A 14256-nucleotide genomic window follows, 5' to 3' on the forward strand; every position below is an offset into this window, starting at 1 on the left:
AGTAGTTAGACTCCTTCTGTCTCAGAATTCATATTACAATTACACCACAGTGATTCTTCCTGTTCCAGCTTGCGCCGTGATAAATGGAAAGCGCACCGATATCGGCATCGAACATATCCAATAGGTGGTTGGATGAAGCCACAATATACCCCGATGGGTTTGTGCTCGTGCTCAGGCATGTGTGTGTATCTGTCTGTGTATACATGGCACGTAAGGAAGTAAGCAAGCGTAGTGTGGGAAGGATGTTTTCACACTTATGCTTATAATCACCCTCACGCACCACTCTCATCATCAGCTCCCTCCCCGAAGAGGAGTTTTTCGTCTATCCGCAGTAGCAACCCCTCCATCCGTCCATCGTCCGCCCTGCTGTTAGCTGACAGGGAATCAACCAGTCATCCAAAGTATCGCCGCAGCGTCCGAGTCTGACTGGACGTCGGACGCCGGTGGTGCTGGATCAACGTACTTCGTGCGTGCATGGTGTTTACGGCAGGAATTGCGTGGCGCTGGCTGGCCGGTGCGTGTTGCATGGCCGGTGGTCGGGCGTGAGATGCATTGCCGGCGGTTGGTCGGTCGGGGGAGGGGAGGAGAGGGAGGCAACGGCGGTCGTAGTGCAGCCTCGTCTCGTTCTGCGCGGTGGGGGGGAGGGAGGGGAAGAGAAGATCCATCCAGCCATCCATCCGCAGCCTGTGTGTCCGTCTGTCTCTTTCTGCTTGCTCGCTCGGAGGGAGGCCGCGCATCCGTCCGTCCGTCCGCAGTCTGTCGGCGCGGCACGGCGTGGATCTGATCTGATCGATTGTCGGCAGCACAGCGTCGGCCGCAGCAGGTTGGGCTGTACAGCTCTCATCAAGAACACAATAACCGGGGCAGAATTGGGAAGTTCCTCGGGTTAACATACAACAGAGCTCGTCCAGGACCACGAGATGAAAGTGAGGGCATAATCCCCGCGCCACGTGGCGTCAAGGACAACTTCTCAAATAGAGGAGATTACAACTTCGGGACTTGTGTGCACACCCGATTTTGAGGTTAGTGATGAATTCAAAGATTGAGAATTTGGGATCTGTGAAGGAAATGTTCCCCGGAAATCTCACTCACTGTAGGTTTGCTCCGCCCTAGTGGTTTCACAGATCCTGCAATCACCTCCCACCCCAAATCTGGTGTGTTTTTCCTTGACTCAAGTGTTGAATAAGTACTAAATTAATCGGCTAGCTTTTCACACCGATTCACAATACATACTGGTTCTTCCCTTCCCACCAGCCGGCATTTGAATTGGCACAGACTACACTCTACGACCACGAGGCTAACGACCATGAGCTGCTGGGACTCCAGTACTGAACGGGCTATGGAAGTATGTTATACACGGCTTATCACCCCTTGGATGAAAGAATGAAGACGGAAAATCTGCTGAATTTGCCAAATACTGGGATCCTGATACTTTTCTGTCCATGTATGAAGCCTTCCCGTGCTGCAGATCGCCTCACCTCGGGTCGACGTATGTGAGGCCGCGTGCTGTTAGACGGAGGAGACCTTCGGGACGATTTGCCGCCGTCGGCGTTGAACCCTGTCGACCCCCGTCGGAGCACGCGTACACCGCGTGGGAAAAGCTGGCGGAGGCATGTGGAGTCCTGAGTTGTCACGCTTCCCGTAGATTTCGGATAGATTTCTCAACGTACAGACGAAGATGAATTTGTACCGGCCAAGTTAAGGGAGAGTGAAGAAGGAAATTACTCGGAGGTTGGTTTCCAGCAGGCAAGGGAGCACGACACAACAGAGGAACGATATAGGCAAGGAGGAGAGACAAGGGAGCAATGGGGAGAGACAATATCCGAAACCCCCTTCCTAAGGGCGTACGATATAAGGAGCGAGGAAGACGACTCTTCTTTCTTCTTTCCTCTCGTCAGATCTATCCTCCTTGTCACTAGGTTGGCTAGTTAGTTGCAGAACTCTTCCTCAACCCTGACAATCACAGGGCAAATGTCAATTGTATGGAAATAGGACTACTTGCTGCTCATGTCTCTGCCAATCCGTCATTCTGCTCGACTGCAAGCACTGGGTAGGACGAGATTCAATCTCTATATTTCTGAACCGATACGAACTGGTGCGCTAAAACCACTTCCTCCTCCACCATCGTCATTGAGAGCAGTCTCTCCTCCCGGGCTTCTGACCGGTGTCTATCCCACGTGGTCTGTGGCTATACCTTCGGCTTGGTCCCAAGCGGAGAACCACCAACGATTGCTCAGTTGTATCCAGTACAAAAGGCAAGAGGTCTGACCCAAAGCATTGCGTGGACACTGTTTACGCTGTATGCCGCTGATCCTCAGAGGGCAAGCTTTGGAGCATGTCCAGCCGGGCAAGAAGCATCTGTGCCGCATCATCAACAGGTACGTGCTACTCTCTTTGTGTATCGAGTCTTCATCGCTCGACGAGCATTCGTGTTCGCGAGAAAAACGACGCTCTTGGGATGGACGTCGCAGGTGGCAGCGGGCGCAATAGTGCGGGCCCATAACCGCTGGCTGAGGACAACCTCCTCAGTGATGGCGATGACCAGGCTCTCTGTCGGTTCATCCTCCGAAGAGAAATGGAATATGTTCGAGCAGTACTTGGGCTCAAGGAAACGCTGTTTTGATGTCAATCTGCTGAACAGCGCGAACCGAGGATGGAGGATTATGTCACCGATGCGGCCAACATATCGAGATTTCTTGGTGACAGAACAAGGACGAGGGCTAAAGAGCTGCTATGATCAAAATAATCAAAATCAACAGGGTTTAGACCCGTCTAGACTGGTATCTGCGCTGAGCGAGGCTCTAGATCAACATCACAACTTTTTGGACTTCCTACACCCGAAACAGGTAGCCCAACGAAGCCACCAACGAGCCCGTGGCAAGAGGTTCACGACACACGAACTGGTCTGCCGGAGACGTCGTCGACTCAGGTGGACAAACGGTGCCATGACTTGTTCGAAACTCCTCCTCCGGACAAAGAAGATTGGAAGTCCCATCTGCGCAGCTAGCTCCATAGCTTCCTGCTCCATCACCACGGCTATCTGGTTAGGCTTGCACACTCCCACCAGTGCTATCGGACACTGCCCTCGACCCGCCTGCTCAATCGCAGACGTGTATTTCGTGATGGCATTGACACTCTTTCTGCGGCACAGATTGAAGACGACCAGGAACGCCTCCCCTTGTGAACAATAGTAATTGAGAATATTGGGCATGTCGAAACCCCCTCTGTTCCACAGTTCGATCACCATTTCCGTTGCGAGTCCTTCGGTTCCGATTTGAATAGATCTCAGTACATCTCCCGTCGGAGAATTGAGAGGTTGGTCGATGCGATTGATTGTTTCGAACTGTTCGTGGAGTGAGTATGTATATTCGACAGGATAATAGAGTCTTACTCGATAGTTCAACGCCTGGGTAGCTACATCGTCTCCCAACATGATGATACGTAGATACGGTGGCTGTTCTGGCGAGCTCATCTTTTTCCTTCCTCTCGGATGAGGCCGAGTCGAGCAAGGCGGACGAAGGAGGGAATGAAGCAGGAGCGGCAGATGCAGCAGATGAAAGCCAACGGGCTTCCAAATCCTCTCCATTATAGTACAACCTCAACTTTCATCGTCCCTCCGCCGCATCAGGAGAGCGGACCGAGAGGGCTGGGTGACTGACAGATAGGGGGACAGGCGGGGATGGCGGATGAGGGTCCCTACACCCAAAGACATTGGACGAAGCAATACCTGGCGTCTGTCAATCCACCGCCTCATGATTGATCAAACATGTACCATCTCTTCTTGGATTGGCTTGCGTAGCCGGCCTGTGGAGTTGGCACCAACGCTAAGGACGACGTAGCGGCGAATGGTTGCAACTGTCACATTTCATGTCTCAAAAGAATCACATCCCGGTCATTGGGTGAGTGAGACAGCAGCTTTCTGTCGATTGGGGAATGTTGCATCTCAGTTAAGGATTGCCCGTTTGGAGCAGACTAGCCACCTGACTGGGCTCTGCGATGTCCCTCAGGTCTCCCACTCTCTCCTCCCACAAGAAACGCGTGCGCCCGGATAAACCATGTGCACTTCGCTTACAAGTGTCAAGCTAGCCCGACTCGACAGGTTCTTGCCGGTAGCTCAAGCACTTGTCGCGATCGTTTTTTGGACCTGGGATCTTCCAGGGTACTGATGACCTGATGATCTGGGGATAATTGTCAATCAACTTAGCTCTTCGATTGTACTCTTCTCCGATCCGGGTTTGAGGCAAGTTTGGTGACGGAGCCTCTCGTTGAATATTGTCTAGAATTTCATTGATGTGCTGCCGGAACTCTAGGTGTTTAGTCGTTGTTCTGTCGCATTTCATGGAAATCATATTTGTTCAGTTGCCGGGCGAAACTGGCGAAATATTAGAGACTGACGAGCTGCACGCCGGGCTTGCGGATGCCCATGGCCCAACTCAAACTCATGCTCTTCACCGTGATTTCCCTGATGCAGTCCGTGAACTCGTTGTGCTCGATCTCGCAGTAGTCGTGATGTCCGGAACAGCTAGAGCAGTGACGAGCGCGTGGGTGTGCCAAAGCAAGACTGGCTCAGTGACAATGGCGGCCAGAATCTTCCCAAGGCGAATCAAGAGCGGAGCCAGAGACAGGGACGGTGATAAAATGAGCGCATGACCTCCGGAGCGAGCATTCAGTTTGCGCACATACTTGGCTGGGTGTTCCAGAACGGGCGCCCTCGTACCGCTGAGCCATCATGGATTGTGGAATTTGGGCGAGCGCGAGACATTCCTGACCTCCAATCACATTGACGCCTATACTCGAACGAAGCGTCAGCTGAGCTGGTCATGCCGGCCTTTCTACGAAGAGCCACGTCGCTGATTGGTGGTGAAAACGCAGGTGACGTGGTTTTGCTTAAAGTTTTGTGACAACTTCTCGCCGTTACCGCGGCTACCAAGTCAGCTTCCATCAACAACTTCATCACCACCACATGAGATAGATGTGCATTCAACACTCTCGCTCTGTTCTTTCGTTAACTTCCAGTTGGTCTGTCGCAACCCTCCCTCAAAAAGCCCGGTGTGATGAGTTCTGGACGGCGAAGCTGACTGAGTCACAGGCCTCTCAAACTGCCCCCAGTCCGACCTAACCCTTCTCCTCCCTCCAAGCCCTCGCCCCAGAGAAATCCTCAGCTCTTGAAGGCCCTGCTAGCGTTGGGCAGAAAAGGTGGAACTGTGGCATCACAGGCACAAGTCAGCCTCGCAGTCAAAGTCGGCGTGGGAAGACCCAGTCGGCAGCTATTGGTTACAGTCAGTCGAGCGCAGGGTCAGGTCTCTGTGGTTGTCAGCAAGCCACACCTGCTTGGCTACAATACCTATACACTCTGTTTGCGGCGATGGCGGCGTTCCTAGTGCCCCAGCAGGCAATTCCCAGGACCGCTCCCAGGATCACCTCCAAGGCCATCTTCAGGATGCAGGATCACCTTCAAGACCACTCCGAGGGCCACTTCCACCACTACCACCAGGACTGCCTCCAGGCCGACGTCAAGGACCCTGTGCAACTTCAGGTGCAGCAGGACCTCCAGGCCCATCGAACCCTTGGGGAAAATAGCTGTGCAAATCTGACTTCGAGTTCAGAGGTGTTACAGAACCCGGGCCTTAAGAGTCGGCCGACGATCCCTATAGCTGGGAGACAACATTTGATTGTGATACTGGTCCAAATTGTGAAGGTGACTTTGGCCTTGGTTATACTTTGAGCTCACTCTCCCCAACTCCCCAACTCGAGCCACGCGGTCGGATATCGACAATCCTCTGGACAGGCATCACGAGAAGAGCTGAACGATGGTGTGTTGACAGACATGAGCGTCCAACCTGTGACCATGGCTGAAGCTGCCTTCATGAGCGCTGTTATCGACACTCCAGGGTACCTACAGAACGCCCGTCTTTCCGTCACCCTCGGCTTGGGCGCTTGGGCGTGGTATCGTGGCCCGTGAAGAGCCGGCATCGCACGTCCAAGGCACTCGCGGACCGTTGCAGGCTCCTCCCGGGCTATGATATCGCGACGTGCTGGCGGTATAGATAACCTGAGACGAGATTGGGCTAGGAGGAGAGAACGATGGTGGCCAGATCCTGACACAAGGAGAGCCTTTTGCCCTAGCGAATATAAAAGACGGACTCCCGGCTGCCGAAGCGAAGTCATTGAACGGTAGATGAGGATAGGGGTGACGGCTGGGAAAGTCATGGCTGTGGATAGTCTTGGACCAACGTCCCGAAGGCATGATCACAATCTGACGTGCGATTGCGTTGGTTGAAGTTCGTGATTCTAGTACCATAAGCAAAATCCATTTCCCAAATCCAAATCCAAGTCCCTCACTCGTAGACAGAGGGAGAGTACCAGATACCGCCTCTGGTCAATGGTCATCCTGTTCAAATCACTCCTTGATCAACACCCCCAAGTCGTGGCCGTGCTGGTCACGTGTCTACCGCGGTACACTTTCCGCCTTTTGCGGTGTAGCAATTTCACGAAATTTGTACATTCCTAGTTGCACGGACTTTGTTTGTTTTCATTCTCTATCCATCTGGCATCTGGTATTCGGCGTTGCTCACTCGGCTTCCTACTCTGTATTTTTCCCAGCATCGGGCATTCCATTTCATTCCTTCGCCTTTCGCCTCTCGGCTCCTCCCACGCTTCATCATGCGAGAACGTGCGACCTCCAGTGCCTATCCCACTGCCCACCCGCCTGTCTCCCGTCGGGGAATCTTACCTCTGAGAATGCCCAACACTAAACTCCTGCTGCGTTCTCCGTCGCGTCGCCGCGGCTCTTCACCGCCCATGCCTGACGAGAAACCCTCTCACCCACCACGGCGCACTCGCGCCGCGCTAGACGTTGGCCTGGTGGCGGCCACTGCATTTCAAGAGTGGGAGCCCTTTCAATCCCCTGGCTGGTTATTCGGGCGTCTGGGGGATTCCACAACAATCAGTTGCTGAGATTGACTGCTGGAAAACTTCAATGCACCGAACCGAAATACATCCGCATCGTACCGCGTTCGACTGCGTACAGCAGTGTCGCCCCTTCCACACGGTCTGGTCAAGCTGCCGAACTGCGACGTGAAGATGAAAAATATTCCACCGTATCTCTAGCGACAATGCCCCGGACCCGAAGCCTTCTCTCGTCTTGTCCTGTCCTTTCGAAACAGTGAAAGAGATGAGTAAATGGATACTGGAACTGTCTGTCGGCCGTACTCTGACTGAGCATGTGTGCAAGGGCATTCCTTAAGCAATGACTTCTTGGGTGTTGAAGAAAGAACTGCTGTCACAACGTCCTCTTGGGAGAGGCCAAATATTTCGAGTGCCTGGGATGCTTGTCAGAAGAAAGAGGCATGGGCCTGGACAGCCAGACAAAGTGATGGACTTGAACATTGTGAAGCACCATCTGCTTGACCGCGGCGAGGCGACGGCGCCATCGTGGTCCATTGATTGATGTGCAAAACGAGATCGTGACGAGGCCTCTCAAAGAAACGGTGGAAATGATCACACTGCAGCCAGCCACCGGATTCTGTCCTCCTTTTGTTGGAAGTCCGAGCGAGATATGTAAGGCCTGTACAGGATGTTTTTGCAGAACGAGGGTGTCTGCTTTCAATCCTGTACCTACTTGTTTACTCTTTTTGGCATTGGATTAGACATTCCGGCATGGGGAAGAGGGCTGATCTGACTGATATATGGGTGGTGTAACGGAATGGGTTGGGGGAGGAGTTCGGCTGGCAGTGTGTGGATGAAGGGCGGTCGGACACAAACAAGCAAAGTCCTTCGAGGCGCGGTCATATCATGACATGAGCTGAGAAACCAGAGCAAAGCCCTCCCTCATGAAGTCGTTGGAGGTCCTTACGTCACTGGCGGTCTCTCATTCAGGTCACTACACAGGGTGTTAAGTCAATCCAAGATTAAATTCCAATTCCATCACCTGAGATTTGATGCCAATTCCACCCCGTCGTCACCCCAGCTACCAACTCAACTTTCATCAACAACTCCATCAACAACTTCACCACCACGACATCAAATCTTTATCAAACAGTCTCATTCTCTTCGTGTAGGAACACCCAACTCGTTGGTGGCGTCTTCAACTTTTATCTTTTTTCATCTTCCTGACTCCATGTTCCACCTCATCTTCCAGCTGTTTCCAGCGAGAACAACCGATACATGGCTCACCTCACCTCGTCTGAGCACCGGAACAGGCAGGTAAGACTGCAAACCCAACAAGTCTAACTTTGAGGACCTTTTACCGGAGCAGTTTCTTCATTGATTCTCTCAAACAGCCTTCTTTCACTTAACATGACAAAGAACCGACCACCTCATCAGCTCTACGGGTACCGACGGGGGAACGGTTCCGGTATGCTCTACAAATCCCGGTCTCGAAGATCCGACCACTCCGATAACCATGAGAAACATGTACCTTCGTCCCGCCGTCAGTGCGGACATCCGCGGTGTGAAAGCCATTTTGAACTGGCATAGTACCCAGGGCATTCGGCCCTCAAAACTGGCAGAAATCAATGACGACGACATGCACCAGCGGTTAGATCTTTCATCCCAAGCTTGATCAGCACTTTGGCTGCCACGATAGAGATCCTCCAAGCCCACTGCCAATCGACCCGGTAAAGAGACAAAGCGCGGTATTGAGGGGAGTTCGCATTCATATCGTTTCGCCACAGACTGCTGGAGCGCCGTGACGCCTTTGGAGGCGATCCAAGCAGTCGAAGATACATGGTCAGTCAACCCATTGAATGATCCAGCTCCGTTCTCAAGAGACGAGGGAGGAACGAGTCATCATCGACCAGGATCAGCTTGAATTTGGCAAAGCCTGAGACACATGCTGAAATGCAAGTGAACAAAGAGTCTGCAGAAAGGAACCCTCGGCCGAAATACCTCTTACTCATTGGTACTGCTCCGCTGTGGCAAGGGGCTCTGGTGGAGGTATTTACATCGATACGCTGGCGGTCTGTCTACGTGCCGACACTATTCATCTACTCAACCGAGTTGGCAATGAATTGGAGCACTCTGGCCATCTTCGCTTAGTGTACGATGCTGGCCCAGTTGGTTGCCAGGCCGTCAGAGGCGAAGACGAGGCGGACCCTGTTGTGCCAGCCGCACTCCGCGATGACCACCTTGGAGGCTGCGCCGAGGCGCTCCTCGATCGAGTTGCCTTCGACGGTGAGCTGGGTGGAGGATTAGTCGTAGCCGAAGGTCTGCAGGTTGCCAAAGACTGCGCGGAGCAGGAGATTACCGTCTCGGGTGAGGGCATCGGCCCAGGACCGTTCGCTATACCACACAACGTCTACGCCTCCGTTCTGGACGGCTCCGAGGGGTTTGGCGGTGCTGGGCGAGGAGGGTGATGACGAGCAGCAGGAGGGTCAGCGTGAGTGGGCGATGGGGAATGGGTGCGTGCTCACCTCGTGGTTACAGTCTACGCTGGGTTGGTTCAATGCCTACACATGTAAGATGGAAACCAGCGGATGGCACTTGCGGCCTGATCAAAGGCAATTTTGGTAAACAACTTTCATTGCGCGACAGTGACTATCTCCGTTGTTTATCCTACCCCATCCTCCACGTCTGCACCCCTATCCGCCGCGCCTCTCTGTCATACCTTCTCCTCCATTTGCAGTATGCTATGCGGTAGGATCATGATGGATGTCGTAGTTGTCTTCTCCCACGATGGCCTGGCACATGTAGATGTAGCCACCCCCCATGTCGACCCGATAACCGCAAAGCTTGTCGGAATAAGCGATGTATTTGTCGAAGACCTGCTGGCAAATTTCTTGGTCCTCGATGTCCGACACCTTGGTTGCAAACGTTGGGAGACGACCCTTCACTGAGAGCGTTTTGACCGTCAGATTGTTGGGCAGGGTTGCCTGGAGTTCTTCAGCAGGGGAGGCCATCGTTTGACTTGGAGCTTGGTGACTTGTGTGTGTGCGAAGAGAAGATGGTTTGGTGGAAGTACGTGCTATATGGGTAGGTATCAGAGAGGCTGGTTGGGGTGGAATGGTCAGACGAATAGAATGCGGGTTGAATGTGTATCTCTTGCGGATGTGAAGCTGCCCTTGAGACATGAGAGGAAAAAGGATTTTCTCTCCTGGGAGAGGGGCGAGGGTCTTACTTATACCTTCGCGGGCCATTCCAGACCCTTCCATGGTGACAGCCGTTGCTGGCATGCCCGGCCCGAGTCGATACGTCTGTGTGCATATCAGGGGGTTCTGCATCCCTTGCAATCTCCTGGTATGGTCCGTGCGCGGATAAGGCCCCCTTGCACCAGGTTGCGCGGTGACACAAAGCATGGCGGCCATCGACAATTTGGCCTGTCGGGGGCCAGACGTCTTCTGAGCTGATGTTGGGTCAGGGCACCTGGATCGAGAATTTGGCTTGGAATCGTGGCCCATGCTGTTTTGGCGTTGAAATGGGGAAATTGGTCGCGCCTTCATGGTGGTGCTCTGGCTGTTAGGCTGACTACACCACCACAACCAATAACAACAGCAATGGTCCAAATGACCATGCATGGTCATTTTGAGAGGCTACAGGCTCTTGGAAAGAGGAACAATAAAGGATAGAAGGTCTCAGTATAAGTGGCAATCTATTCTCTGTGAAGCAAGGCTCAATATTTGATACAATGGTATCTCCCGGCGGTAAATGCTGACGGGCACAGACCACCAGCAACTCCCTTCCAGGTCGATCTCCGTAGCCCCAGAGACTTCCGGTTCCCCGAAGAATGTGCAATACAACTAACTAACTCGGATCCCGCCCGCCCAATCATACAGGATGGAATCCAACACTTTTCGGTTGCCGGGCTAGTAGGAAACATCAAGGATCGCTTCAACGGTGTGTTGATGATTGGAGCCCATGGCCAGCAAGTAGAAGCGAAGATGGCCCGCTCGTTGAACACCGTTGAACCGGAAATCGCCATTGTCGGAACAGCATCCATGAACACGTCGAATAAGTCGGCCGCGATCCATCTGGTCGCAAAACATGGACATCGGGCCTCTCGGCGGGTTCCTCACACGTACTACAACTGAACTGCTTCTCCTGACTATGTGTCAGTGCAACTCCCACTCTGAATAAACCAGACGTACCAGTCTCGTGTCAGAAAGACCCTTGGGGTGGAATCTTTGGACAAATGGAATCGTGAGACGAATGGAATGCGGGTCGAATGCGTATGGAGTCAGTATTTAGAGCTATCCTTGAGATATCGTATACTTGCAGTGTGAGAGAAGGAATAGACTTCTCTCTCCAGTACGAGTACGAGTGGTATTTATACTAAGTCTGTCCGTTGGTGTGTCTGCGCACGGATCACCGTTTTCTATATCTTGCAAACCCCTCGTTGGTTTTTTCATCCCCCTCGTTTGTCCTTGTCCTTAAAATCTCTAGCTTTTGTCCTTACAACCCCTGGCGTTGGTCCTGTTGGATTACCTAGAAAGGTCAACCGAGTGTCCCCTAATCCTTGGGCAATGATCGAGGGCCACATGAAGGCTGTTCGGCGCTATGCACCCAAGGTTGAATGTGCCAAGTTGCTTCGTCGTCGGGCTTTTCCCCTCTCGTGGGTGTCTCTGCATGGGATGGACCGGCGATGGCAACCAGCCAATGAGAGTCATCGTGGATGTGCCGCGGCCTGGCGGGGGATAGGCGCATTAATCCATGTTACTGATCCATCCTCGACCCAACGCAACGCATTTCGCAATCTTCCGGATGTCTCATTGATACACGGTCGGCTAGAAAGGCGCTATCACGCTGCAACCTGGAACAGCAGAAATCACTCTCAGGGTGCCGGTACCATACTTTCTGAGACCCGTCCAATTCACCCGGCCTCAGCACGCTCAGCAGAACTCCGCCCAACTTGCATGCCATCGCACCGAACCAAGAACCACTGCGCTCTTCCCGAACCCGCTCAAGCCAACAAGTTCAATTTGACTGCCTTGACACACCGGCTTTCACTGAGCCACACGAACCACGAGCATCCATCCACATCACCCTCATCCGTCATCCGTCACTTCATTATCACTTATCGATTCGTCCATCGGTCCATTCATCATCGCACCGTTATTCCTCAATTCTGTCACCTCCGAAGCTGTGATCGCGCCCTTAAAGACCCTGATCGCCACTCAGCTCTGCGCTCCGCAGACTACGCATCGCAGATTGCGAACTTCACAGCTCACCACTTCATTTTTTTCCCGGCAGGGTGATCGATCATTCATTCATTATGCCTTCAAATCAGCAGGCCTGGTATCGCATCTACTCTCCTGCATCAGCTGTACGCACATGTTCCACGCGTTCCTCCCAGACGAGCACACTTGCTGACGGTGCGAATCCTTCACAGTCCCCCGAGGATGGAAAAGCAGCCGGGCCCCCCGAGAACAACCTTTCTGGGGAGTGCCTAGGGGCAAGCCTATGACGCAGAAAGAGCCGGGATACAAAACGACATGATGATCCTAGCCAGCCGAGCCGAGCAGCAACGTAATGCAGGCGCGGAGGTTCTCGCGGTCACATTGTTCTTCCACGACCTGACACGCCTTGGTCGACATGTCCCTACAAGGCACCGGAATGAACATTCGAAACTCAAAGCGTAATTGACAGCCATCTCGGCAAGAGTCAAGCAATGAAAGAGACGACGACCTCCACATGCTTGATGCCTTCTTCTGCAGAGAATCCCCTGAACCAAGCCTTTTCTACTCAACAATCGTCACGGACAGCTGGATGCTCTGAAAACTAACAGCCGTCCAATCACCTGGCACAAAGCACAGTCCTATGATCCGTCGAAAACCTGAAAGACACAAGTACTTTGCGCCAGCAGCCGTTATCCTCTCACACTGCGAATTCGGTCTCTCGAGTTGCCTCATCGATACCTGGCTCCTCCAGCTCGTGCCCTCTCCTGCCTCCTCCCCGCCGCTCACAATCCTCCCGTGTCCCCCCTCCGAACAATAGAGCTCGAGCTCGATTTGGCAAAAAAAGACCCAACAAGATGAGGGATCTGAAGAACCTCATGCGCAAGAACTTCAAGAGCAGGGACGAGAATATACTATCATACCTGAGGACGATCAAGAGACTGAAACACAGGGACCTCCGCAACCTGCAGTACTTGTGGCGAATGCAAATATCTCTCAAGATCTCAACGAACCCCGATGCACACCCTATACTGTTAGGGTAGGCAATGACTGGACCTGGGCGTTAAGATGGGAGAAGAACGACGAAGGAGAACCTGTGGCCCCTGAGGTACCCTTTGGGCTGGCGCCTCCTTGTCAACGAACCCCTGGGTGCGGAGTTTCTCTTGACGCTGATGCGTCGAGTCACCGGTCGCTACATTCAAGCACACACGATTTCGAGAGGCGCTGCGTCGTATGCAACTCTCCGATGGTGTCAGGCGAACTGGGTACAGCACCGTCAAGAATGTCTGGAATCACGTTGGCCATGCTCGCTCGAGGTTCGACGAACGAAGAAATAAGAAAGTGCCGCTGGCACTCATGGGCGGTGCTGAGATGAATTTGAGGACCACGGTACTTCAGAGTCAACCGAGTCCAATGGGTCTAACGGCAAATGCTCATTGACATTACGTGACATGGCCGACATTGACTCAGTGCCGGAGGCCTCGGTACCTGCGGTGGAGATATGTTAGCTGATGTCCGAAGCTGGGATGATGATCTCGGGCGACCGTCTCTGTCCTAATGAGCTTGATCGCACTCAGGTCAATGAATTCAAGGAGCTGGAAGTCGCAGGCCTTACTTCCAAAATGCAAGATCAGACGAATCAGACGATGAACGTGCAGAATCAACCGAATGACTGTGGCGTTGAACGGAAACGATTGGAAGATGTCTGCGCTCAATGGATTGCCACTGACAAGGACCTTGAACAGGAAGTCCTGCGCCGTGATAGCCACGACCTTCATGGCCGTCGGCCTCGATGTCGAGCCTGACGTCGCCGTCGTTCACTAAAAGGCGATCCAGGTTGTCAAGGCAATGGCGAAGTGAATTGGAGGATAAGCTGGTGGGCTTTCACCATGACTATCTCCCATGCTTTCGAAATCAAATGTCTGCGACAGAACTGCTGTCACCCGACCCTTGTGATTGCAGGCGAAGACTTCATCCAACTTCCAGGTACGCAGTTGGATATGGATGCGTTACTTCGCATTGCAGAACACCTGGATGCCAAGGTGGTCGAAGGACTGAAAGCAACGGATGCTTATGAATGCCCCATTTGCTTTGATGTCACAGAGAACCCGGGCGTGTTCTTTTGTGGACATGCTATATATATATA

The 14256-nt window shown here is 52.9% G+C and overlaps 5 protein-coding genes across 5 annotated transcripts; 2 read left to right on the forward strand and 3 right to left on the reverse strand.

Annotated features, from left to right (window-relative positions):
* Window positions 1–2772: 2772 nt before the first annotated feature.
* On the reverse strand, window positions 2773–3472 carry AYL99_11701 (hypothetical protein; the record flags this gene model as incomplete). The annotated part of the gene is made up of 3 exons (XM_018843206.1): window positions 2773–2777; window positions 2902–3343; window positions 3392–3472. The coding sequence occupies 3 exons, from the start codon at window positions 3470–3472 to the stop codon at window positions 2773–2775; spliced, it is 528 nt and encodes a 175-aa protein (XP_018687533.1).
* A 1893-nt stretch (window positions 3473–5365) lies between these two features.
* AYL99_11702 (hypothetical protein) lies at window positions 5366–5962 on the forward strand (the record flags this gene model as incomplete). The annotated part of the gene is made up of 2 exons (XM_018843207.1): window positions 5366–5698; window positions 5789–5962. 2 exons carry the CDS (start codon window positions 5366–5368, stop codon window positions 5960–5962), a joined length of 507 nt encoding a protein of 168 aa, XP_018687534.1.
* A 2442-nt stretch (window positions 5963–8404) lies between these two features.
* Window positions 8405–9356, forward strand: AYL99_11703 (hypothetical protein; the record flags this gene model as incomplete). The annotated part of the gene is made up of 2 exons (XM_018843208.1): window positions 8405–8538; window positions 8849–9356. 2 exons carry the CDS (start codon window positions 8405–8407, stop codon window positions 9354–9356), a joined length of 642 nt encoding a protein of 213 aa, XP_018687535.1.
* A 273-nt stretch (window positions 9357–9629) lies between these two features.
* AYL99_11704 (hypothetical protein) lies at window positions 9630–10439 on the reverse strand (the record flags this gene model as incomplete). Its single annotated transcript, XM_018843209.1, has 1 exon — window positions 9630–10439. One exon carries the CDS (start codon window positions 10437–10439, stop codon window positions 9630–9632), a length of 810 nt encoding a protein of 269 aa, XP_018687536.1.
* A 3137-nt stretch (window positions 10440–13576) lies between these two features.
* AYL99_11705 (hypothetical protein) lies at window positions 13577–13888 on the reverse strand (the record flags this gene model as incomplete). Its single annotated transcript, XM_018843210.1, has 1 exon — window positions 13577–13888. One exon carries the CDS (start codon window positions 13886–13888, stop codon window positions 13577–13579), a length of 312 nt encoding a protein of 103 aa, XP_018687537.1.
* Window positions 13889–14256: the final 368 nt, after the last annotated feature.

This window comes from Fonsecaea erecta, assembly GCF_001651985.1.
Source record: "Fonsecaea erecta strain CBS 125763 chromosome Unknown Scaff15, whole genome shotgun sequence".
NCBI lineage: Eukaryota > Fungi > Ascomycota > Eurotiomycetes > Chaetothyriales > Herpotrichiellaceae > Fonsecaea > Fonsecaea erecta.